Here is a 27918-nt window from a genome sequence, read left to right as displayed (position 1 = left end):
ACAAATTCAAAACATCTGATATCGTAATGAAACAGGCAAATAAATCACCACCCACCAAATTCACAATTACCCAATTAAAAAACTCACAGATATGTATGTGGATGAAATTCCAGAGAAAGAGTATAAAAAAACCTGATTATTAAAATGTTTAATGAACTAAAAGAAGAGCTAAATAATGAATTTAGGGAGCAAATACAGGAGGTGAAAGATCACTTCGTGTAGAAATATATCCTGAAAAAAAGAAAACAATCAGAAATCCCAAAAAACGAAAGTCACATTGAATTAAATTAAAAATTCACTTGAAAGTATCATCAATAGACTAAATAGAAAACAAAAATTCATGCTTGGAAGACAGAATTTCAGGCCTTGGGTTCCAAGATGGCGGGCCAGAGGGAGGCAGCACTCTGTGTTGCTCTGTGACCTGGGTGGGGTTCAAGTTGTGAGAATATGGCTTCTCTGTGAGCGATATTCCTGCCCCCTGTGCAGGAAGCACCATGCCCGTCCAGGACTCCAGCCCTCAGCATCAGAGTAGGTCTCCCAACTACTTGCCTATGCAGGACTATTGGATACCCAAGTGAGACCATCAGAGGGGGCAGCAGCACCTGCAAAGAACTTTCGGCCACCCACTCGAGCAGAAATCATGGATGCTGCTCTTATGGAGGACACCTGGAAGCTTCCCACAAGTAGGAGCTCCAGCCACCACCCTGTGTGGACCCCCATCTACCAACATGGGGAATCCCTTGGTTGCCACCATCTTGGGACTCTGCAGCAGCAGACTTATCCCCGATGCACCATATCTTGCCTGCACCCAGGAACTTCACACAGGCTCTGAAGTCAGCTGACACTGCAAGCCACAGAGCTTGCCACTGAATTCACCATTTAACACCATCACCAGGCTCCCTCCACCAGAGCAGACACCCCACCACTGAAAGCAGGAGCCTCCATCTTGGGTCACCTTCATCAACATCTTCCAGGTACCCAGTTTTTAACTCCCCACTCTCCCCAGTAGCCGCCAACCCAGCATAGTGACACCCTGGTTACCTTCACTATCCTGAGGGTGGAGATACCAGCTAACAACAGCCAACCCCACCTATTGAATGAGAAGGGAAGCAGGAAAGATACTGATAACTAGTATCTTAAAAAAAAAAGTCTTGTGCCTTCCTTCAAAAATTTGTTTCTCTCTCTCTCTCTCTCTCTCTCTCTCTCTCTCTCTCTCTCTCTATTTTTCCCCTCTCCTTCTCCTTTCTCCAACCCTCACATCCCCAACATATGTGAAACCAAGGACTTTGCATGAATTAGGATATTGAGGTCTGTGATGTCTGAATAGTATATTATGTTGTGTTTTACATTCTTTTCAGTCTTCTTTTCTTTTCTTTTTTTTTAAAAATGGGATGGATTCAAACTAAAAAGCTTCTTCTCAGCAAAAGAAACAATCAGTGAAGTGAACAGAGAGCCTACAGCTTGGGAGCAGATGCTTTTCACTTGCACATAGAGCACTAATCTCTAGGGTATATAAAGAACTCAAAAAGCTAAAAACCAAAATAACAAATGACCCAATCAATCAATGGACCAAGAACCAGAACAGACACTTCTCAGAAGGTGATATACAATCAAAAAAATTAAAACAAAATAAACAACTGAAAAAATTGACAAAACAAAAAGTCAGTTCTTTGAAAACATAAATAAAATTGACAGACCCTTAGCCATTCTAATGAGAGGAGAGAGAAAACTCAAATTATTAACATATGTGATGAAAAAGAAAATATCACAACAGACACTGCAGAAATACAGAAGATAATTAGAAATTATTTTGAAAACTTGTACTCCAATAAAATAGAAAATATCAAAAGCATTGACAAGTTTCTAGAGTCCTTGCCCAAATTGAATCAGGATGATATACACAATTTAAACAGACCAATTTCAAGTGATAAAATAAAAGACAGCATCAGAAGCCTACCAACCAAGAAAAGCACAGGACTGTAGGGCATGGTTGCCCGCTTCCTGGTCTTCAGGCCGCACATGTGGCTGGAAGGCTCCTGGCAATCAGCCAGGAGGTGGTGCTGTGGGCGGTGACGGAAGGGGCAGACCACCTCCAGGATAGGTCCAGGACTCTTCCGCCCTCCTGGACAGCTCGTGCCTTCCCTTACAGACTATGGCATGGGTGTAACACATGAATTTGCTCCACCCCTCTGACCTTTATTCTGATTGGCTCCTGTGCAGTATATAAGCTGTGTGTACTTCCTCATTAAACGAGATCCTGCCTTGACTGTTCTCCCTGGTGTGTCTGATTGTCATCTGGCAAGGGAGGGCTGGGTGTGGGCGGCCAGTCGACCTTTACCTCTCTTGGCTTGTCTTGGTTGGGGCATGCTTTCCCCACTTCTCCCGCTGGTCAGGAGAAGACAGGGGGCTAAAAACCCCGACATCTGGTGCCCCGAACAGGGACGCTGAACCCAGACGACAAACTCAGACTCGGAACACAGACGTGGAACAGGAACATGAAGGAAGTATTGGCAAACCAAGCCAAGCGAGTTTCAAGGTAAGGGTATCCCTGGAAAGATGGGACAATCTTATACTAAGTACGACAACCCGGATTGTGAAGCCATTGTTAAGGAGCCTCTTGGGTCAGCGAGTCAGTCCTCTAGCTGCCCAGGAAGAGAAAGATTTAAAACCTCACGCTGACAATGGCCTCCTAGATCCTTTTGATCCCTGGTCCTCTGGGTTCCACACCAAGTGCCCCTGACCCAGAACACCTGGTAGAGAGTCGGGATGGGGATCGGTGTCTGCCATATTATCACCCCTCCCCTCACAGAAATTCTGCCCTCTCGTACAAACCCAGAAAAGCCGGGTAAGCCGCCATCTTGTATGGCTTTCCTGGTAAATGCTAACCCTGGGGGCAATAGACCAGCCTCATGGTATCCCTGGGAGGCCCAAGATTTGAAAGAACTCAAAAAGGCTGTCTCCGAGGATGGACCTAATTCACCCTGGGCCAAAACCATCCTCCAGGGTCTAGCCCACCAACAGTGTACCACCCAAGTTCCAATTTGCCTTAGTTGTGTGGAGAAAGCTTTAACTTGGATGTCTCCCTTTTTCTTTTTTTTTTTTTACAAATTTTGACATCCCAGGAGCCCCCACTCCACTTTCTTGGGGAAACCTACTACTGAAAAGTTGGGAGATATGGAGCATGCCTGGTGCCTGGGGTGGGACAAAACCAGAGGAACTAATCCTATAAGTGGAAGGAGGGACTGAGGGACTCCCAGCAGCTGCTGAAGCCCTTTTGCTTCAGGGAACTCCCTCCTTCCTTCCCTGCACTGTAAGGATTATTCCTCCTCTGTCTACTTAAAAAAGGGGAAAAAAGGGGGGACATTGAATGTAGTAATGTCTTGATATTATAGATTGTTTCTTGGGAATTATCTTGGCTGAATGTGTGTCTAAAAGATGATGTTTTATTGTAACAATCTGGTATCTGAATGGTTTTTTGAAACTTTGCACAATCTTGCAGTTAAAAGTTGGGTTTAGGTAATTGTTTAGTTTATGACTTCAGATAATTCATGCCAGAGAACTTAAATACTTAGGCTGGAAAACTAAAGAACTGTACTTCCAAGTTGGCAAGTAACTCCCAATCATTCAGTTTTTTCATCAACTGTTTAATTAGGTAGCCTGGGAAGATTTCATTAGGTGTACCAGTGCATTATTAATTTGGGCAAGGATAGTAATCTTTTCCCCTCAGTGTGTAGGATTTAGGAAAGTAAAGTGTTGGATTGGGACATTGGTCTGGCTTATTGAAATGACCTTGAATAGCAACAGTCTTGGAAATTTTTAAAGTTTAATTTTGGATATAGATGGTAGTGTGTGGTTCTCTTTTGGAATTTTTCAGGTGATTTAATGTAACTTAATACTACTTTAGGAACTTCCGAACAAAGGAATGGCTTAATGATTCTGAAGGGTTTCTTCTGATGGTAGCTTTTATATTATCAAGTAAGATCCTATTTTCAGTTTTGTGTGAGCAAGTTATTCTAGTGTAGGAAAATTTTTTTCTTTGGCAAAACAAGATGTAAAGATATGAAATTTTGTGAATCGTATCTTAAACTTATATCATAGTTTTTAACATCTAAACCTGGGAATTATGACTTAGGGTTAAAATGCCTTGGGCATGAGGCTTCTGCTCAGAACAGCAGTTTTCTCTGCTCCTTCCACATCTCAGCCAGGACTTAAGTTGAAATGCAAATAGAAGAAGCCTGCAAGCTCAGTAGGAGACTGATCTGGGGATTTAAAAAAAGGGGGGGGGGGAGTGGTGGAAACAGGCAAAGGTGTCTTTTACCTGAACTCAAAACTAGACTAAACCAAAAAGTAAATTGTATGGTATTTACTAATTACTGGCCAATCATTTTTTCTAGGACTCTTGCTTTTTCTTAAATTCTGCATTTTTTGAGCTCATGATTTTGATCTTACAGACTTACGTTAATGTTTTTTTTTTTCTGATCAGCTCCATTTTTTATCAACTGTGGAGTTTTTAAACATTGCAATGGAGATTTCACCTGTGAAAAGCTACAAGGCCTTTACTATTGTGTTATGTGTGCACACTTATGTTATGTGTTGTATGTCTGTGTGTGCGTATGTCCATGTCATGAAGATTGGCAGATATATGAGGAGCACTCATGAAAAGTTAAAAAAAATGGATTCAAATATCTTTTATTCACGTGATTTAAACAGTTCAATTTAAATTGGGTAAACAGATGAAAGTAAAGATGTCTTTAAAATTAAGCTTATCAGTCATATGTTAAAAGGACAAAGATTCCTTAAAACATTAATTTACCATAACATTGTGTTTTATTAAGTTTTGTTTCTTGTTTCTAGAGCAAGTAATCTTAAAGAAATTAAACAGCTGGCTAAACAAGAACTGTTATTCTAGAGAATTGTGCTATGTTATTTCTTTAAAAGCTAAATTTAGTTAACATAAAAACATCAATGTAATTGTGATGCTATTAATGTGTTCATATCTTCTAGGTATACAAGTGTGTAAGGTAGAAGCTTTAAAAGAGCATTATATAAATCTGGTGTTCTAAATGTTGTATGGTAATTTTAGGCTTAAAAGAAAAGCATGTTGGAGATTTGTTTGTATCATTTGATGTTCTATGCCTAGACCTGTTGTCGATGGGATATGTGGGGTTTTGTGTTGCTTTCTGCACTGAGGTATGATTCTTTAATTGTAAGAATGAAAGACCATTCTGGACGCTTTGCCTGGTTGTGGCCGGACTCCTTGTTGTCTCCCTCGTGGCATTTGTCATGGCCACGGGGATGGGAACTGGACTTGCAGGCCTCAGTGCACCATGTTGTCAGCACTACCTCCAATCTCAACTCGATTCCTTGGTGCGGTAGTCCTCCAAACCTGCTTACAGCCTGAGAAGGAGGACTATGTCTGTTCCTACAGGAGGAGTGCTGTTTCTATTGGGCTCCTCCAGTTTCTCAAGGATCCAGCCAGAGCTGTTCAACTGATGGTGGTCCGGCAGCAATACGCTGTCTTACAAGATACTGACTGTGAACCCTATGAGGCTGGCCCACGGTCCCTACCAGGATGTGCGGATGTGAGCCCGGAGCAGAGCCATCTCCCTTCCTTGAGGCTTCCCATTGGGCCTGCAGGCCCTGCAGGTAGGATTGCCCGAAGAGCTAGAGTGGTAGTCAATGACAGATAAGATCTCCAGAGGGGGGACAACCTAAGACAGGCACATTCTTGAGTAAGGCAAACACCTGCTAATAAAATGAAAAGGGGGAGATGTAGGGCATGGCTGCCTGCTTCCTGGTCTTGAGGCCGCATATGTGGCTGGGACGGCTCCTGGCGATCAGCAGGAGGCGGTGCTGTGGGCAGTGATGGAGGAGGTGGATCACCTCCAGGATAGGTCCAAGACTCTTCCGCCCTCATGGACAGCTCGTGCCTTCCCTTACAGACTATGGCATGGGTGTAACACGTGAACTTGCTCCACCCCTCTGACCTTTATTCTGATTGGCTCCTGTGCAGTATATAAGCTGTGTGTACTTCCTCATTAAATAAGATCCTGCTTTGACTGTTCTCCCTGGCACGTCTGATTGTCCTCCCAGGAGGGAGGGCTGGGTGTGGGCAGCCAGTCAACCTTTACCTCTCTTGGCTCGTCTTGGTCAGGACGTGCTTTCCCCGCTTCTCCCGCCAGTCAGGAGGAGATGGGGGCTAAAAACCCCGATACAGGACCAGATGGGTACACAGCTGAGTTCTACAAGACCTTTAAAGAAGAACTAATACCAATACTCTTCAATATATTTCATGAAATAGAAATTCATTCTATGAGGCTAATATCACCCTGATTCCAAAACCAGGCAAAGACACATCAAAGAAAGAAAACCTCGGGCCAATATCTCTAAATAGATGCAAAAATTCTCAATAAAATTCTGGCAAATCAAATACAAAAACATATCAAAAAGATTGTGCACCACAATCAAGTGGGGTTTATCCCAGGGATGCAAGTTTGGTTCAACATATGGGAATCAATAAATGTAATTCATCAAGTCAATAGACTTAAAGATAAGAACCATATGATCATCTCAATAGATGCAAAAAAAGCATTCAACAAAATATAGCATCCATTCATGTGATACAATCAGTCAACAAATATATGAAAAAATGTTCATCTCTAGAAATTAGAGAAATGCAAATCAAAACTACTCTTAAGATTTCATCTCACTCCAGTCAGAATGGCAGCTATTAAGAATACAAACGATAAGTGTTAGTGGGGATATGGGGGAAAAGGCATGTTCATACATTGTTGGTAGGACTGCAATTTGGTGTAGCCAATATGGAAAGCAGTATGGAGATTCCTTGGAAAACTGAGGATGGAACCACCATTTGACCCAGCTATCCCACTCTTTGGTTTATATCCAAAGGACTTAAAAAACAGCATACTACAGGGTCACAGCCACATCAATGTTTATAGCAGCTCAATACAATAGCTAAATGGTGGAACCAACCTAGAAGCCCTTCAGTAGATGAATGGATTTTAAAAATGTGGCATTTATATACAGGAATATTACTCAGCAATAAAAGAGAATAAAATCATGGTATTTTTAGGCAAATGGATGGAGTTGGAGAATATAATGCTAAGAGAAGTTAGCCAATGCCAAAAAAACAAATGCCAAATATTTTCTCTGATATAAGGAGGTTGATTCATAGTGGGGTTGGGTGGGGAAGCATGTGAAGATTAGATTAACTCTAGATAAGGCAGAGGGGTGGGAGGGGAAGGGAGGGGGCAAAGGGTGTAAAAACTATGGTAGAATGAGATGGACATCTTTATCCTAAGTACATGTATGAAGACACTAATGGTGTGAATATACTATGTATACAACCAGAGATATGAAAAAAAAAATGTGCTCTATATGTGTAATATGAATTGTAATGCTTTCTGCTGTCATATATAATGAATTAGAATAAAAAAATAAAATAATTTCATCCCTTGAAGACAGGGCATATAAACTTGAATAATCAGTATGAAATACAGGTAAAATATTAAAGGCAATGATCAGACTGTACAAGGTTTCTGGGACAACCAAATCACCAAACTATAGAGTCTTGAGACATTAAGATACAGGCTGAAGGTGTTAAGAACCACTTCAGTAAAATAATAGCAAAAAATTTTTCATAATGTTAAAAGAGAGGTCCACATAGAGGACAAATATAAAAACCACAAATAGATAAGATTTTTTAAAAAACTCTCTAAGACACATCATAATAAAAAATGCCTAAAATAATAAGGAAAGGGTATTAAAATCTGCGTCAAAAAAAAAAATTCAGGTCACATTTAGAGACAAACCAATAAGACTCACATCTGATTTCTCAAATGAGACCCCAAATTCAAGGAGAGCTTGGGAAAGAGATATTCCAACCTCCAAAATAAAAGAATTGCAAGACAAGATTATTACATCCAGGGTAGCTAAATTTCAATATTGATGGAGAAAAATAAATTGTATAATAAGGATAAACTAAAAAAAATCATGACCATTAAGACAGTACTTAAAAAGTACTTAAAGATACACTACATACAGAAGAACTCAAAACAAACCTTAAGCCTCCCAAATAGATGAAATTCTTTTGAAGAGCAACTAACTCAATAAAAAATTGAGACTCAATTAAATCCAGCAAACAAATCAAATGGCAAGAAATAATAAACTTTTATCTATAACCATGCTGAATGTAAACAATCTCAACTCTCCAATTAAAAGAGTTAGATTAAAAGAATGGATTAAAAATCAAGATCCAACTCTGTGCTGTTTGCAAGAGACTCATCTCATAGGCTAAACTACTCATAGACTGAAAATAAAAGGATGGAAAAAATATTTCATGTAGATGGAGCCCCCAAACAATCAGGAGTAGTTATTCTCATAACAGGGGAAGCAGATTTCAAGCAAGCTCAGATACCTTCAGGAATTATCTCTTCATTATGTCACTCTCTGCTGTCTTCACTCTCCACATTGGAACATTTTCTATCATCCCTATAGTGTTTCCTGGAATCAATTTGCAAATAAATTCTTGGATCCCAAACCCCAAATGAGGATCTGTCTGAACATTTATCCAGACAAGTTATCTTGTTTTCTTACTCGTAGAGTGCCTGGTCCTGAACAACTTTTCATGCAACATGGATGGTTGCCTTATCATCAAGTAATTCTTGGTTTGATTGTCCACCAAACTCGTAAATCCTCTGAGCCAGTGCTGTTTCTTAGCAATTTTCAGTGTCTTTCAGAGTAGTCGTTTTGAATGCTTTCTTTCACTGAATCTAAGGTATATACAAAAGACCACTTTTCTTAAGAAGCTACCACCCCAGGGCTCACTAAAAACAACCTGAATTGGAGGTTTCCCTATTTTGTTGTCTTCTGTTTTGTTTTAGGAAAGGTGAATGAAGAAAACCTTTCATGAGATATCTAAAGGAAACTGAAGATCTCTGGTCGACCAGAAGGCTCACCCAGGTGAGCTTGGTTTTTATCCAGAGAAGGTCCTCAGGCAGGGAGGACTGGGTGCTTGCTTTCCAAACTATCTTCCTGTATTAGGTTGTGAAATGCTCACCTCAAATTGTAGGCTATGATTTCTCAATGTTTAGTGATGAACTACCAAAAAGGGTGACAAAGAAGGACAAAAATTCAAAAAGGAAAAAAAAAATAGACACATAGCTTTATGTTTGTACGGAGGTCTAAGTTAAATTTATTGAAGATATAAGATTCTATTGACACAAGGAAATATAACACAGAGCAGTTGGTTCCATGGGGTAACATGAGAGCAGGCAGATTTAGGGAAAAGAGAACTACTTTTTATTTGGGAGACAGCTGATAACGTGGTGGAGGAGAGGCTACCCATGTGGAGGCCAAACGCTATCAAACCACCCTTTGGAATGAAGGTTTGTAAGTGGCCTGTGCTGACTGTGCCCAGAGATGGACTCCATCAAGTCTGTTAGTTGAAGAGCAGTGGGGTGGGGCGGTGGGGGGGCAGGTGCGGGTGTTGAGCACAAGAAGCAGTGGAGCAAGAGGAGAGGAATGAAGTGGTGGGGCAGCTAGCAGCAATTGGGCTGGCAGCACAGAGACTAGCAGCAGCAGCTTGGGTGGCAGCAGCTGGCCACACAGCAGCAGGGTCGGCAGCACGTGGTCCTGCAGCAGGTGGTCTGGAGGCAGCAGGGGCGGCAGCAGCAGGAGCCACAGCCACTGGAACCTCCACAGCCACTGGAACTACCACAGCAGGGGCTGCAGCAGCTGGGGCGGCAGCAGGTGGTCCTACAGCAGATGGGGTGGCAGCAGCAGGAGCCACAGCCACTGGAACCACCATAGCAGGGGCTGCAGCAGCTGGAGCCACAGCAGCTGGGGCAGCAGGAGGTGGTCCTGCAGCAGGTGGTCTGGCAGCACCTGGGCTGGCAGCAGCCACAGCCCTGGCCAGAGCAGAAGGAGCCACAACAGGAGTTGCACATGGTGTCAGAGACTGGAGGTTCTGGGGGTGTTTCTAGGAAGGTAGGTTTGGAAGGTTTGGAGGTCTCTCTGACCCACGTTCCCTTTTATACCCTGCAAAGGGGCTGCTGTCTTCATATGAAACACCCTTTCCTTGTCTTGTTTGTATTAGTAAACTGGCTATTATTCAATTAGGCCCATTTATTTTTGGTCCAATTTCAGGTGGAATGGAGAACAGGATTTCCTTTCCCTGATGTGTTAGGATTCATTTGTCAGTTCTTCCTGGATCATCTCTCAAGTGTCTTTCTAGCTCTCCTTCCTCAAAGAGACGTGTCACATGACATTCTGCCTCTTCCTGCTGGGCTTCAGTGTCAATGTCGGAGTACATCATGTGTGTCTTGGGAAAGATTGACTTTAGCATCCCATATTTACTTCTGGGGCCACACAATTGAGCATTGGCTTTGTCATCTCATGGCTCTTTCCCTAAGAGTCTTCTGGGGTAAGAAGTTTGGAATGTGCAACACAGACCATGCACCAGAGCAGCGAGGACACTAGGACTTATTCCCCATTCCCACTCTCAATCTTGTGCATTTTAGACATTTAATGGAATACACAGAACATTTGTCAGGGGGGAACCTAGGTCATGATATTCCATGTTTTTCTCTCCCCTGCAACCAATCTCTAAAAGGAACTTCAGGGTCTCCTGAGGGAAGTTGGCTGTTGAGATCAGCTACACCACGACCCTGAGGTCCTGCCACCCTCTTCTTGGTGGAGAAGTGCTTTTCTTCTGTTTTGGCTTCCCTGACTCTGTGGTCCTTACAGGCCATATTGACTCATCCTCTGTGTCCAGCACTCTGTTGACAACCACTGAGGTTCCTCCTTTTTCATTTCACTCCCACCTGCCATGATGACTAGGCTTTGGAGATATTAAGCGTTCTCTTTTTTCTTTGTTGTGGTTATTGATCTGGTTTCACCATTTAGGTTTTATAATCTAACAAATCAAACAACCAAATGAAAATCAGAGGCAAACTGAAAACAGATATCTCGACAATGCATATCAGTGACATATATCCATAGTGAGGATGAAGTCAAAGCTCTAAGTTCAACAAATTCCACTGCTAAAAGCCTTTGACTTCTTTTGCTCAAGAGGAGGGATGCTGCCAGTCGGGTAGTTAGTCTTCCTTATGTAACAAACAGGAAGGAAGAGAGTATTTGGTTTCTCTATGATGGCAATCTTCATTGTCTTTGTCAAGTTTTAGTTAGGCTCTTTAAAGAATAAACCCTTTTAATATATCCATCCTATTATATTGCTTAGGAAACGTCTGATTCAGGTGTTTTTATATTAAGGGTTTGATTGCTGAGACAGGAGAATAAGACATGTTTAAATACTAGAATGTTGGAGTGGGGAGATAATTCACTGGATTGTTGTGCAGGCATGGCAGAGGAAAAATGAAACGTATTCAAAAATTTTGATTACTATCGGAAAGTTTTCTACAAACATTTAGGGAGTTTCACAGAATCGTTTTTCCACAGCAAAGAATCCTATTGTTGAGAAGGAACCAAAACAGCATGAAGATCATGGAATATCACTGTCAACCACACACTGGATTCTGATGGAGGATACTGAATACAGGAGAGACATAACTCTATGCACTCCTTCCTAAATTTTACCCATGGTCTAGGGAAATAGAATGGAGAATTCACTTCTGGTCCATATGGATGAATTATCTGAGGTCTACAAACTCACCTTTTTTATGATATGGAGTTTTAGAGACATTGTAGTATGTTTGTTCTCAGTAGGTTTTCCTTTCCTGTATTGAATGGTACAATAAAGAACACATGATGTAGACACAACTAACACTTTCCAGGAATTGGGTTATGTATGTGAGTAGCATGGACTCATGGCATTAATATATCTTTGAAACAAAGGCATGAAAAAGCCACATTTCCTCTCAGGTGTCACATATATTTCATTATTGCACAATCTTTTTAAAGTAAATATTTGTAACATGCTGGCACGGACTCCCCCCGGCCCCCAGGGCTTGGATCCAGCCCTGATTTTTGTGCACGTCAAAGAGGCCAGCTCACAAGGCCTTGAAGGAGCTCACAAGGCCTTGAAGGATTTGTGGTATCTGTTTTCATATTATTTCAGCCTGTAATGGTCATGTGGGGATGCCCTGACCTGCTTGGGTCTGATAAGGTTCCTGGTTGAAGGCTCATTATGAGTCGACATGAACCACCTGTTTTCCCCTCCTCCTTGCTCCCGCCTACTAGTGGCTTTCCATTCTATCTGAAAGAAATATATAAGTATGAGCTGAGATAATAAAGTCAGATTCCCCCTGGATGAAGGACCTCGGACTCCTGTGTCTTTTTAATCCCGACGTCTCCCGCCGGACTCGGCCCATTCGCCGAACGCGTGCGGCAGGTGGAGGTTCCACCGAGATCGGAAAGCGGAGGTAAGCGGACGAGACTACGGGACTCACCTTCCATAAGAGAAGGGGGAGAATTGGAGACCTTCCATAAGAGAAGGGGAAAAGAGACCTTCCATAAGAGAAGGGGAAAAAAAGTGCACACCATGGGTAATTCAACAGCTAAAGTTCGTCTGGCCAACGAACTCAGAGAGCTGTTGAACACACAAGGAACAGGAACAAAAACAAAAATTACAACAGAATTCGTTGAAGTTATTGCCCAGGCATGTCCTTGGTTTCTGACAGGGGGATTTCTTAATAACAGTAATTGGGATCAGGTCAGATGTGATTTACAAAGATTGTTGAGGGATCAAGGTCCGAAAAGTATTCCAATCGCCACTCTCTCTTTATGGAGACTGGTTAAGGATACTTTTTTAACTGATAAAGTGAAGATTAAGGAGCAGCTTGCTGAATGCGAACAGGCCCTTAATCAGGTCCAGAAAGAACAAATGACAGAGTCCTTATCCCTTTCCCATTATTCTTTCACATCTCCTTCTTCATTCTTAGATCCACCCTAACTACTCTCAACCCCGCCTTCTCATCTTCCCCCTCCCTAATAGGCCCACAAAAAAAGTCTTAAATGACCTTCTCCAGAATATTCACCATAACTTATTTTAGGACTTTCAACAAAAGAATCTCTACAAAAAAGTTCAATGTAGATAAATTTCCTATTTTCATGTTGCCCTGTTTTATTTGGCTACTGTCTGAAAAGATCAACACTCCAGGCGCTAGACACTCCCTTACTAGTTTTTCACAAAAATATGTAAACAAGGCCTCTGGCCTTGAGCTGGGCTTCACAGTGCTGAGTACATTTCTAAGATAAGGGAGTTACTAACTGGGCTCCTTGGTAACAGCTGACAAGAGGACAAACTGGAAAGGGAGATAGAGGAACTAGAGGGTCAAATGAAAAAGTCAAGATTTAAAGCACCTACGGCCCCGATCCCTGTTGCGCTCCCTCCTTATAACCCCGATTGAGACGAGAACAACCCCAAAAGGCAGGGGGGAAATGTTCAGTGGCAGCCTAAGATAGCCCAAACTTTTCCAGTAATTGAAAACCTGGATGCCTATGGACAGCCGGCCAGAGTGTATGTTTCTTTAGCCTTTAAAGATATTAAACAACTAAAGGAGGCAATTACTAATTACAGACTCCATGCCCCCTTTACATTGACTCTCTTCGAGTCTTTCTCTGCCAATCAGCTGACACCTAGTGACTGGCAACAGCTTTGTAGGGCTGTGTTGTCCAGAGGAGATTTTTTGTTATAAAAAGGTGAAAATCAAGAGAGGTGTCGCGAGCTAGCCCGAGTCAATCAAGACGCCGGCCTCCCACGGCGTAACCTTAAAATGTTAACAGGCTCGGGACAATATGCTATCATAAATCAACAAATTAATTATGATCCTGGGGTCTATGCTCAGATAACTACAACAGCCGTTCAGGCTTGGAAGGCTCTACCTATTTCAAATGCTAAAACAAAAATTTCAAAAATTGCTCAAGGACCCTCTGAGCCTTATTTTGACTTCATAGCCTGATTGATACAGATAAAAAAAAAATATTCCCTAATTTAAAACAAGTCATGCCAGTCATTAAACAATTGGCTCTTAAAAATACAAATTCCTATTGCCAAAATGCTATTAAATCTACCAAAACAAAAAGTGTTAATGACATGATTCGAGCTTGTAAGGATATTAATGAAGCTCATATTACCAGACAGGTTTTAGCTGCTGCCCTCAAAACAAGATTGTCAGGGTTTAATGGTAAAGGGGCCCAACCCAAAAGCTGCTCCCGATGTGGGAAAGAAGGACATATTAAATAAAATTGTCCCGAGGGGGATAGACGGGGTCAAGAAGGCATGCCTGGCCCCTGTCCCCGATGTGACAAGGGAAATCATTAGAACAACGAGTGTCGTTCCAAGTTTGATGCTCAGGGACGCCCACTGCAGCCGGGAAACGGGAACAGGGGCCCGCCCCGGCCCGGAAGCCAGAGTGTACGGGGTGGTCCAGAGACAGAACAAGCTGCTACCGCAGTAAGATATTGGCCAGACGAGAAAAAATACAGACAAAAGTCAAACAAAATACAATCGGCTAGAAAAACTTAGGGAACTTTTGCCCCAAAAATGGGCAGCGGACTCCATGTTGTTTACATCACCATGGTAACCATGGGGTGCCTGGCCGGAAGAGCGGCTTCCCGGTCCCACCTTCCACACTTTTGGGGGCTACTGATTGGTTCTTCCACAGTCACTCAGACAGGACTTCTAGTCCCGTCTTCCAGCCACTAACCTGTACTACTGTGTTTCAAATTTCTACCAGTGCTACTCAGAGCCTGTATTTTTAAAAGATGCCTACCTATAAATGCTAACAAAAAATATCTTTTTCAGACAAAATTTAATTCTACAGGTTTCTATGTTACAGTCCTAAATTTAAGCTAGTTCTAAGTTAAATAACCTGACTTTTTCTTTATAGTTGTGTTACTAAATAATGTTCTATTGATGAGAGATATCAAATATACTTCTTTATATTTTACCTTTAATTTTGGAGGTCATGAGGATACATTTGCTCGCCACAGGAACAAGCCAACAAAGTTCCTGTGATGACCAAAAAATCCTTATTTTCATTGCTAACTATAAAAATAAAAATGTATACTCAAGGATCTTATTTCAGTACATCAAGTGACGTCACATAAAAGAGTACACTCCTAATTAAAAATAAATTAAAATAGATCCAAATATTTTAAGACCACGTGGTTACATAAAGTTAATACAATTATAAGTTAAGTTCTTATTCTTAATATATATTTTTTAGATATTTAAATAACCTATATTTGTTAATCCATAAATTAATTAACACATGCCTAATTGATTAGTTAATATATATTTACCTAATTGTTTTTCTTCAACAGGAAACCCATAATTTATGTTTTATATTTACATTTATCAAGATACTCTGCCTTTTCAGTTACAAATATTTAAGATAAATGTGTTTATTATAAATTTACTTTTAAGTAAAAATACAACCAAGTAATTTCTAATTCTCAAAGTTACTGTTTAAACTCATAAAATAATAAATTATTATAATTATTTCTACAAAATATCTAAGGGTTTTAACCATACTTTCATTGATATTTCTTATCAAAGTATAATAATTTGTTTATAGATCCTAAGGTTTTCAAAAATTGTTCCAAAGTATATTTTTTTTTAAAAAAAAGATACTTCAACAAAAAAAAAAACACACACACAGATCCTAAAAAAAAAAAAATCATCTCTGGGTAAAACAAGGTCTTTATATTCATTTTCCAAAAAAAAAAAAAAAAAAAAAAAAAAAAGGGGGGGGGTTTATATTGTTATCTAAACAGATGATGTAAAAAGTTAAAACAATTTAAAAAAATTTATATATACTAAACTAACTATAATTAATTTAAGGGTATTTCAGGTTATTTTCCTAATATAAACAAAAATTTTGTCCATATTCTGATATGATAAACACCTATTAAAATGTAAGTTTATTTCTTTAAAGAAAGATCCTTATTGCCTAATAATTCTTACTGTTTAAGATAAAGATTAATTTCGGTAAATAAATTCACATTGTTAATTAAACATTAAATATATTAAACTACTAACTTAAACCCCTGTATGACCTTTTGAGAGGAGACCCCTCACCCACCTCCATGTAAAAACCTACTCCAAAAACCTTAAAAACACTCAGGTTGATAAAAACAGCCCCACAAAAGATACAGGTTACCCAGATAAATTACTCTATACCCCTATCATTTATAGTTCTGCCATCTAAAATAACTCCTACTGGAGTGTTTTGACAAACAGGCCTTATTTATTGAGTCCATTTACCCACTTCTAACTCTCGGGTAATAACTCCCTTTTATAAACTAGTAATAAATCTGATTTGGAAAGCCAAATATTTGGGTGATACATTGTTTAAAAAAACTTTTGACATTCTCATTCAACCCTATACCCAAGATATGATTTTAAAATTACAACAAAAACATGATCTTTGGTGTCTTTTTCTTTATAATTTCAAAGGTAAAATTGATAATCACTTTCCCCGACATAAACTTCTAAAAGGCCTTAAAAAATGTCCTATTATTTTTCCAAAAATTATTAAAGAAAAACCTATCCTGGGAGCTCAGACTGTTTATACAGATAAAACAAAAAAGGGGTTTGCTGTTGTTTTTGATGGATCTCAAGTAACTCGACACCCAGTACCTAAACTATCTACCCAAAGATCAAAAGTCGAGGCTTTAATTATGGCCCTTAAACTATTCAATTCTATTCCACTTAATGTGTACACTAATAGTCTCTATGTTGCCAATTTAGCCTTAGTTATTAAAACAGCCCCTTATATTGACAAACAATCTACCATCATAAAACAACTACAAACAGTTCAGCTCCTTGTTTGGGCTAGACGAGATCCTTTATTCATTGGACATATCCAAAGACACTCGGAGCTTCCTGGCCCTCTGGCGGAGAGTAATGCTAAAACAAATGCCGCCACTCATACTATGGGCCTAGTATACACCATAACCAAGTATAATAAAACCTCACAACTCCATACTAAATTTCATCTAAATACACAATCCTTATGCTTCCACACAAGATGCTCACGTAATCAGGCTTTACAAATTGTTTCCCTATGCCCAGTATGTGCTCCATTTATTCATTCTCCCAGTTTAGGTGTTAACCCTAGAGGCTTACACCCCAATGATGTCTGACAAACTGATGTTACCCACTTCCCAAGTTTTAGAAAGCTGTCTTTTGTACATGTTTCTATTGACACATATTCTGACTATATCTTTACTACCTTACATACTAGAAAAAAGACTAAAAATGTAATTGGACATCTCTTAAAAGCTTTCTCTTACATGGACACTCCACGCTGTCTCAAAACAGACAATAAACCCACATATACAAGCCAAACAGTTCAACAATTCTGTGCCCAGTGGGAGATTAAACACAAAACTAAAATCCCATATAACCCCCAGGGACAAACAATTGTAAAATGGGCCCATCAACATTTAAAAACCTATTTACAAAAAACAAAAGAGGGGGAGATATATAGATGCTGCCAGGGACCACAAGCACTATTATCCATAACCTTGTTCACTTTGAATTTTTTGCTCACTGATGCGAGGGGACGTACGGCCGCACAGCGCCATTTCTCCCCTCCAACTGTACAAAATGCTCAAGTACGGTGGAAAGATTTATCCACCGGAAGGTGGCAGCCTTTGACTCCACTCTTAGCGAGAGTGAGAGGAGCCGTATGTGTTTTCCCTCCAAGAACAGAAAAGCCCATTTGGGTCCCGAAACACTGCATAAGGCCGGTGAATGACAAACATGAGGCTCCAGATGAAGACCCCCAGACACCTGAGCCTGCCGTTGCCACCAATCTTCCGGACCGTGAGATGGACTCTGCTGGTGATGTTCCCTCTGGGTGAGTTAGTTCATGGGGGCCTTGGTCCCCCGGCCGGCACAAATCTTCTAACATACCTCTATGGAACCCCCTGTGAATGCAAAGGGGGAACAATGACGCAGGCCCCAGGCTTTTACATCGCCACTTCTGATTGTACCAATAGGGTGGCTTACCTCAGTACAAGTTTCCAGACCACGGGTGCTACCCACCCCAATTGGGTTTGTATCAATAAGCCAAAAATTAAAGCTCCAAACCCGGAGGGCACTCCACAATGCTCTTCAACTTGCAATTTTACGTCAACAATTCATTCCTCATGCTATACGGAGGCCTCCCCTTGTATTAAAAATGGGAAAACATATTTTGAGGCTACGCTAACTGCCGTCAAAGGGGAGGGTCCACCAAATAGTGCTTATTCTTCTCAACCTATGTTCGGAGGGGGAGACATATCTGGCTACATGAAGCTGGCTGGTTGTTATGGTATTGTTGGCAAGCCCTCCTGCTGGTCTAGCACGGCCCCTGTAGGGATCTCTGATGGAGGGGGGCCCACAGATGCCATTAAACACATTGAGGTAATTAGGCGACTGGAACCAGAGATCCCCAAACTTATGTATCACCCCCTGGCACTACCTAAATCCCAACTCCCTGATCTAGACGCTAACACCCTAGGTATTTTAGAGACCACCTTTTCCCTGCTTAATGACTCCAATCCCACTCTTGCCGGAGATTGCTGGCTTTGTATGACCACAGGTGTAATGATGCCACTGGCCATTCCTGTTAATAATACCATTCAAGAGGGCACAGCGTGTGGCCCTGGGTTACCCTTTAGGGTGCAAGTTGTGGAGGGCTTTATAATGTGCCTTATAGGATCTTTTCAAAACACTTCTAATGATGTTGATGTAGAGTTCCTAAATATAAGGAACTGCTCGGTGGTCACTAAGTATTCCTCACCAACCCCACCTCTTTGTCCTCCCAACGGTACTGTCTTTGTCTGTGGCGGAAACCTTGCCTTTTCCAGGCTCCCGGCCAACTGGACGGGCAGATGTGTCCTGGCACTTCTCCTCCCTGATGTAACAATCGTCTCAGGTGATGAGCCCCTGCCTATTCCCAGCCTGGACACTTTGATCAAGAGACATAAAAGGGCTGTTCAGTTTTTGCCGCTTCTTGTGGGCCTTGGAGTGACGGCTGCTGTGGGCACCGGTACAGCCGGATTAGACACGGCTATACATTCGTACCGCCGCTTATCCCAACAACTCATAGACGATGTACAAACCCTATCAGGGACCATTAAGGACTTACAAGATCAAATAGACTCCTTAGCAGAGGTGGTCCTTCAAAACAGACGCGGCTTAGACTTGCTAACCGCTAATCAGGGTGGGATCTGTTTGGCCTTGGGGGAGAGATGTTGTTTCTATGCTAATAAGTCAGGCATAGTCCGTACAAAAATTAAGGAACTTCAAGATGACTTGGAGGAAAAAAAAAAGGAGTTACTTAAAAATCCCCTTTGGACAGGACTAAATGGATTTCTGCCTTATCTCCTTCCTTTGCTTGGACCCCTGTCGGGCCTTCTCCTTATAGTTACTATAGGCCCCTGCCTTGTCAATAAAATAACACAATTTATTAAAGATCAAATTAACATTTTGACTTTTAAGCCAATACAGGTTCATTATCAACGCCTACAAACCAAGGATGATTTTGCTGAAGTTTGTCTCCGACCAATTCGAAGATGATTTTTCTACAATGATCCCTGCTTCATGCCTTCCTCCTTTCACCCCCCTTCTTCTTTATTTTATTATTCTTCTCCTCTGACTCTATGCCCTGTTGAACCGGAACCAATTAAAGACCTAATAATGACTAGCTGAGTAGATACCACTAAACGCCTTGGCAACAACGAGCTGATCTTGTAGTACCCAGAGACGGGCAACTTTCACGCTTACACTACAACCTAAGACAGGGGAATGGGGCCTCCCCAGAGACGGGTAAGCACTGTAAGGGCAGTGAACGACCTAAGACAGGGACTACTTGATTCCCTTTGACGTGCAACAAACAAAAGAGGGGGAAACTGCTGGCACGGACTCCCCCCGGCCCCCAGGGCTTGGATCCAGCCCTGATTTTTGTGCACGTCAAAGAGGCCAGCTCACAAGGCCTTGAAGGATTTGTGGTGTCTGTTTTCATATTATTTCAGCCTGTAATGGTCATGTGGGGATGCCCTGACCTGCTTGGGTCTGATAAGGTTCCTGGTTGAAGGCTCATTATGAGTCGACATGAACCACCTGTTTTCCCCTCCTCCTTGCTCCCGCCTACTAGTGGCTTTCCATTCTATCTGAAAGAAATATATAAGTATGAGCTGAGATAATAAAGTCAGATTCCCCCTGGATGAAGGACCTCGGACTCCTGTGTCTTTTTAATCCCAACGTCTCCCGCTGGACTCGGCCCATTCGCCGAACGCGTGCGGCAGTAACATATTGTGTCCATAGTTAATATGTACTAGAATTATCTGAATTAACAAGTCTTAGTATAACATATCATCCAAATAGAGACAAAATACTCATGTCTAACTGATAGGAAATTCTACATAGTTTCTATTCAAACAGTTTATTTCCCAGTTAAACTCATGGCTCATTTAAATATTGAGGAATGATTTGTATATATAAAAATTATATATAATATTATAAAATATTATAATAATAAATATTGTGAGTTTTGATTTGAAGCAATATAGGTAATCAGAGAAATATGTAGAGTGATAGAAATGTGTCATTGCCATAGATTGTATTTGTATCTGTTCTTACAATATCATTATACATTACTATCTAAACTCATTTCCATATATTTCAGAAAACATTTCAGCTGCAAGAGAAAAATTACCGGTCAAAGGTAGAGTTAAAACAATAGGATTTCACCTGATATCTCAACCAAGATACTGAAAGATTGCTGGGATTGGAATAGTATATTCCTACCTCTTAAAGAAAATTGATGCCAACCAAGAAAGCTACAGCCATCAAACTTAAGCTTCAGAATCAAAGATGAAAGCAAACCTTATATGATAAACAGACACGAAATTAATTCAGAACCACAATGCCTGTAATTCAAATGCATACTTAATAAAACATTTTATGAAGGTGAATTGAAAAATAAAAACCAAAATCATTATATGAAGGAATTACACTAGAAAAAGACTTGAGTAAAGAACAATCAAGACCAACTGAAACATTAAAAATCATTGAATATGGCAGGAAATAAAATCACCTCTCTATAATAACCCTGAATGCAAATGGTCTGAAGTCCTCAATTGAAGACATGAGGGTGGCAGCCTGGAGTACAAAACAAGACCCAGCAATATGTTGTCTGCAATAGACTCACCTCACAGGCAAAGTATCCAAAGACTGAAGGTAAAAGAACAGGAAAAACATATACCATTCATGTGGGCCTCATAACCAAGCAATGGTAGCTATTCTCGTATCAGAAAAAAATAAATGAACTTCAAGCCAAGATTAAATGGAAGACACAATGAAGGTCGCTTCATAGTGCTTACATGGATCATCAACAAGAGATAATGAGCATTAATAATAAGCCTAAAATAATGGAACATCCAAATACATAACCAATCCTTCTCAGTATTAAGAATCACAGAGACGATGATACAATAATACTGATTGACTTTAACATACCTCTCTCAAGACTGGATAGATCATCCACAAAAAACTCAACAATACAATTAGTAACACAGAACTCAACAATACAATTAGTAACCTGGACCTAATAGATATCTCTAGAATATTTCATCCATCAATGTCTGACTTCACTTTTTTCTCAGCAGCATATGGAACATTTCCTAAAATAAACCATGTTCTAGGTCACAAAGCAAATCTTAGCCAATTCAAAGTATTATTGAAAATACCTAGCTTCCTATCAGATCATAATGAAATGAAATTAGGAACCAAAGATGATGTAAAAAACAGATCACTCTAATACCTGGAGATTAAATAGTATACTTGCGAATGATGAACAGATAGGAGCAGAAATCAGGTGACAAATTTTAAAAATTCTTAGAAGTAAAAGAGAATAAGAATACAACATATGAATATCTCTGGGACAGTATGAAACCAATTCTAAAAGAAATTATAGCATTGAGTTTATGTATCAAAAGCAAAGAGAGATGTCAAATATATAATCTAACATCTCATAGCCCTAGAAAAACAAAAAAACAAATCAACACCAAATTAGAGCCTAAATCAATAAAATTGATTTTTTAAAAAAAATGCAAAAGATCAATGAAGCAAGCAGGTTATTTTGGAATGATTCAACAAGACTGATAAACTCCAACCAAACTAATTGAAAGAGAGAAATGAGCAAATTCACAATATTTGAGATGAAAAAGTAAAGATCATCACAGATACTATTGAAATCCAGAGGATCATCAGAAACTTTCATGGAAATTGATACTTCAATCTGCTAGAAAATTTTAAAGATATGGACAGATTCCTAGGGGCATATGATCTACCAAAATTGAACCATGAAGATATCTAAGACTTAAATAGATTAACTCAAGAAATGAATTCGAAAAAGTAATCAAAACCCTTCCAACTAAAGCCCAAGAATGGAAAATTTTTAACAGAAATTTTACCAGAATTCCACCAACTTCTGGCAATTTCTACCACACTTTTTAAGAAGAACCAATCCAAATTCTTATCATATTATTCTCTGAAATAGAAAAGGAGAGAACACTGCCAAACTCATTCTATGAAGCCACTATCACCCTGGGCAACAATCAGAGAAAGATTCATTAAGGAAAGAACACGTCAGGCCAATATCCTTAATGCTTCTAGAATCAAAAATTCTTAGTGAACATCCAAAAACACATTAAAAGACAATGTTCTATGGTAAAGTGGTTTTCATCCCAGAGATACTAGTTTGGTTCAAAATATGGAAATCAATAAATATAACCCCCCACAATGGTCTTTAAAATGAGAATCACACAGTTATCTCAAAATATGCAGAAAAATAATTGGAGAAAATACAGCACCCACTCATGTTTAAAACACACACACACACACACACACACAAAAAAAAAAAACTAAGGCTAGAAAGAAATTACATCAACATTGTGAAGGCTCTATATGGCAAGCCTAAGAGAAACATTGCATTAAACAGAGAAAAATGAAAAGCACTTTATATAAAAACAGGAATAAGGCAAGGATGTTCACTTTCACAACTCACATTCTACACATTCTTGAAACTCTAGCCAGAGTAATCAGTCAATAGAAGGAAATTAAAGAAATATGAATAGGAGAGGAAGAGCTCAAATTCTCTCAATTGATGATATGATCCTCTATTTAGAAGAAGCAAAGAACTCCACCAGAAGACTTTTAGAGATCTTTGTAGATTAGCTATGTAGTAGCATATGAGATCAACACTTGTAAATTAAATGTTTTCCTATACTCAAATGATCAATCTGCTAAAAGGCAAAATACCCCAATCACAATGCCCCCACCAAATAAATGGGAATCATTCTCTCAAAACTAATTAAGGACTTTAACAATGAAAAAAAAACAACAACAATGCACTAAAGAAAGAAATTGAAGCAGATGTTTGAACATGGAAAGGCCTCCCATGTTCTTGGGAAGCAGAATAAATATTATCAGACTGCCCATATAACACAAAGTGCTATACAGACTCAATGGAATTTCCATAAAAAGTCCAATGACATTTTTCACAGAACAAGAAAAAGCCATTATGAAATTCATTGAGAACAATAAGAGATTCTGAATAGCCAAAGCCACCTTAAATGAGAAAAGCAAAGGTAAAAACATGTCAATATCACCTCAAATTATACTACAGAGCTCCATTTAGAAGAACAGCATGGTATTGGCACCAAAATAAGCATGAATACAAGTGCAATAGAGTGGAGGACAGAGAGAAAATCCCATGCCTTTGGTGTTGATATTCTGTCCCTGGTGAGTGGAATCATCTCTCTGCTTCTTCATCACCATGTCCTGATCTCTGTGGCTCTTCCACATCCTTCTGGCCTGGTGTTGTGCCTCCTCTTAGGTCCAAAGCACCAAGTCAGCCATCTATTGACAGAGACATCTGAGTCCCTGAATGTCAAATAAACCTTCTCGCCTCAAACATTGTTTTTGTCAGGTCTTTTGGTCAGAACCATGAAAAAATTGACTAAAACATCATCCATCAAGAGACCAACACAGAGATCCTATTAAGGTACCACACCTGAGAATATGAGCCAGTTATTTGTTTCTGACTTGTGTTGGCATTTAGTCTGGGTAAGTGTCTGCTTTTCAGCCTAAAGAGACTCAGTCACCATATTGAGGCTCAAACACATTTGATGTAGCACCATGGAGACTTCAGTCACTTCACCTAGGATTAATAAACCCAAATATATAGGAAAAGTTGTAGGACCATTTATATATGCCCATGAGAGTTCACTGTTTCTACATTCTACATTATTTCTCACCACCTAGAAGCAGATGAATGAATAATATGATGTCTGGACTACTTTATACCATGGCACAAGCTCCATCATGGTAAAGTCCACATGTGAGGATGGAGCACTACCCTACCACTCATGACGCAGTCAACACATAAACCAGGACCATGTGGTAGAGCTATGGCTCCTATTGTTAGAATACACTAATACAGAAAAGAAAAGCATTTGAATGTGGACCTATCTCACTGACTTATATACCAAGGGATCTTTAGCAGGAAATCTATACTTCTTTACTATACAAATTTAGACTTTATGGTAGACAGTGTCCTGGCTCCAGAAGTGAGGAGACTCCAGAAATGAGGAGAGGAAGGTTGAGTTCCATTGCAATGCAATCTATGTCTGTCACCTTATCACTTTAGGCCTCTCATGTCAATGGATGCTCAGGCTATGAGAGAAGCTATGCCAACTTGAAACTGACCTCATTATTGGGAGAAATTAGCAGGAATTCTACATGATGGAGTAAAGAGAAATGTTTTTAGCATATGTGAGAGTGAAGGTGTTGTCCCTGGAAATATTCTTCCAGTTTTAACTGCAAATGAGCAAATCGAAGAGCTACAGGCCATGAAGCCTCAGAACTCTGAGGGTGAGACCCAGGTGATCTTTCTAGGCAAGTCTATTTGATCAGGCAAAAATCCAGCCTAATAACACTTCTAAGATAATGTTCTCCAGAAATATTATCTAACAAGTTGGGAAGACATTGGAAGACCAATGGTTGAATATAATGGACCATGATTCCCTCCTGATAGAGCTTTTACCTTAATGTGCTCCCATCATCAAGCTAATTGTGTACACAGTGCCCTGGGCTCACACTGCTCACTGGCTCTGTTCTCCAGTATAGATGCCACTTCCTCTGGAACATTCTGCCCTGTCTGTTCCAAACCCACTTCCCCAGCTAGTGACAACTGAGTAGAAGTGCTATGGTCCAGCCACATCACTTCTACAAGATGCAGATATATTCTCCCTCTCAGTGTCTAGAGCTTCCTGGAAAATCAGAGTGGCTATGGAAATCACAGAACATGTTACATGAGGTAACATGTCTCCCATGGTTGCTTTCAGATATCTCCTGAAAGCTATTCTTCATTTACCTTTCCTAAAACAAAACAGTATAAAACCAAAAAAAATCCTCCACTTCAAGGATCTGTTTTTAGTGAGCCCTGATGAACACACAGATCACAGGGTGACACATCCTTATACACAGCGTCATCTCACACAGCCTAAGGTGGTAGCTCCTTAAAAGAGTTAGGAAAGGGATATTTTTTCATGTACCTCATATGCAGTGATGTACAGAAAGTAAACATTCAAGATGACAACTCTAAAAGGTACTGTAAAAATTGATAAGAAACAGCCATTTGCTCAGAGGATTTATGAGTTTGGTTTATGAGAGTCAAACCAAGAATTGACCATGATGAAAAGTTGTTCAGGAGCAGGCACACAGAGTAAGAAAACAATATAACTCATCTGGATAAATATTCAGAAAGATCCTCATTTGGGTTTTGGGATCCAAGAATTTATTTGCAAATTGATCCCAGGAAACACTATAGGAAAGATGGAAAATGTTCCAACGTGGAGAGGAAAGACAGCAGAGTGACATAATGAAGAGAGAGTTCCTGAAGGTATCTGAGCTCCAGCTCTATGAAGATTTCTGGTCGACCAGAAGGCTCACCCAGGGGGAATCTGTGCACCAATCCTTATTCATTGGTTGAACCCTGTTCTGGGGGCTTGAACCCTGTGAACAGAGCTTGGTCTTTATCCCGAGAAGGTCCTTGGGCAGGGAGGACCAAATACTTGCTTTTCAAATTATCTTCCTGTATTCGGTGGTGAAATGCTCACTGAGCAGAGATGGAGCACCTCAAATTGTATGCTATGATTTCTCAATGTTTAGAGATGAACTATCAAAAAGGGTGACAAAGAAGGACAAAAATTCAAAAAGGAAAAATAAAGAGACACAGATGTTTGTATGTCAGTCTAAAGTACATTTATTGAAGATAAATTGACACAAGGAAATATAACACAGAGCAGTTGGTTCCATGGGGTAACTTGAGAGCAGACAGATTTAGGGAACAGAGAACTCCTTTAGGGAGACAGCTGATAACATGGTGGAGGAGAGGCTATCCATATGGAGGCCAAACGCTACCAAACCACCCTTTGGAATGAAGGTTTGTAAGTGGCCTGTGCTGACTGTGCCTAGAGATGGACTCCATCAAGTCTGTTAGTTGAAGAGCAGTAGGGTGGGGGGGGGCGGTGGGGGGGCAGGTGCGGGTGTTGAGCACAAGAAGCAGTAGAGCAGGAAGAGAGGAATGAAGTGGTGGGGCAGCTAGCAGCAGTTGGGCTGGCCGCACAGAGACTAGCAGCAGTAGCTTGGGTGGCAGCAGCTGGCCACACAGCAGCAGGGTCGGCAGCAGGTGGTCCTGCAGCAGGTGGTCTGGAGGCAGGTAGGGTGACAGCAGCAGGAGCTATAGCCACTGGAACCTCCATATCCACTGGGACCACCACAGCAGGGGCTGTAGCAGCTGGAGCCACAGCAGCTGGGGGGGCAGCAGGTGGTCCTGCAGCAGGTGGTCTGGCAACAGGTGGGGCGACAGCAGCAGGAACCACAGCCACTGGAACCACCACAGCAGGGGCTGCAGCAGCTGGAGCCACAGCATCTGGGGCGGCAGCAAGTGGTCCTGCAGCAGATGGGCTGGCAGCAGCAGGAGCCACAGCCACTAGAGCCACAGCCACTAGAGCCACAGCCACTAGAGCCACAGCCACTAGAGCCACAGCCACTGGAACCACCACAGCAGGGGCTGCAGCAGCTGGAGACACAGCAGCTGGGGTGGCAGCAGGTGGTCCTGCAGCAGGTGGTCTGGCAGCACCTGGGCTGGCAGCAGCCACAGCCCTGGCCAGAGCAGATGGAGCCACAACAGGAGTTGCACATGGTGTCAGAGACTGGAGGTTCTGGGGGTGTTTCCAGGAGGTGGGTTTTGAAGGTTTGGAAGTTTGTTGGTCCTATATCCCTTTTTATACCCTGCCAAGTGGCTCGTGTCAGCACACACGACAACCTGTTTTTTTACTAATGTGTATAGTAGGAGATAGTCAATTACCATATTAGACCCATTTATATTTGGTTGAATTTTCAGTCTGGAATGAAAACATGATTTCCTTTTCCTCATGTGTTAGTATTTATCCCTCGGTTCTTTCTGAGTCATGTGCCATAATTCTTTCATGCTCTATCTTCCTCACAAAGAGGTGTCACAAGACATTCTTTCTGTACTTGGAACTGAGTGTCAGGGTGCCTAGAATATCATGTCAGTTCTTTGTTTTTTTTTTTAATATTTTATATACATTTTAGTTTTCAGCAGACACAACATCTTTGTATGTGGTGCTGAGGATCGAACCCGGGCCACACCCATGCCAGAAGAGCGCGCCACTGCTTGAGCCACATCCCCAGCCCCTCATGTCAGTTCTTGAGTGATGATGATACCCATTTTTCTTTTTGTAGACAGAAAGGACAAATCTGGCTTTTCATCCTCTTGCTCATTCTTTCTGGCCTCATGTGGGCAAAGAAAGTTTGAATGTGCAATCCAGAAATCCTGACATGAAAACAGG

The 27918-nt window shown here is 40.8% G+C and overlaps 2 protein-coding genes across 9 annotated transcripts in view; one reads left to right on the top strand and one right to left on the bottom strand.

The window, feature by feature from the left end:
* The window catches only part of LOC308636558 (keratin, high-sulfur matrix protein, B2B-like), a gene marked incomplete at both ends in the record, with an annotated part of 197694 nt that overhangs the window by 12159 nt on the left and 157617 nt on the right, over positions 1-27918 (top strand). The gene's annotated exons all lie outside the window — the stretch shown is intronic.
* Positions 26675-27247, bottom strand: LOC308636571 (uncharacterized protein; the record flags this gene model as incomplete). Its single annotated transcript, XM_081272134.1, has 1 exon — positions 26675-27247. The coding sequence occupies one exon, from the start codon at positions 27245-27247 to the stop codon at positions 26675-26677; it is 573 nt and encodes a 190-aa protein (XP_081128260.1).

This window comes from Spermophilus citellus, assembly GCF_964194105.1.
Source record: "Spermophilus citellus genome assembly, chromosome: 17".
In the NCBI taxonomy this organism is placed as follows: domain Eukaryota; kingdom Metazoa; phylum Chordata; class Mammalia; order Rodentia; family Sciuridae; genus Spermophilus; species Spermophilus citellus.
This window is presented reverse-complemented; position numbering and strand designations above follow the sequence as displayed.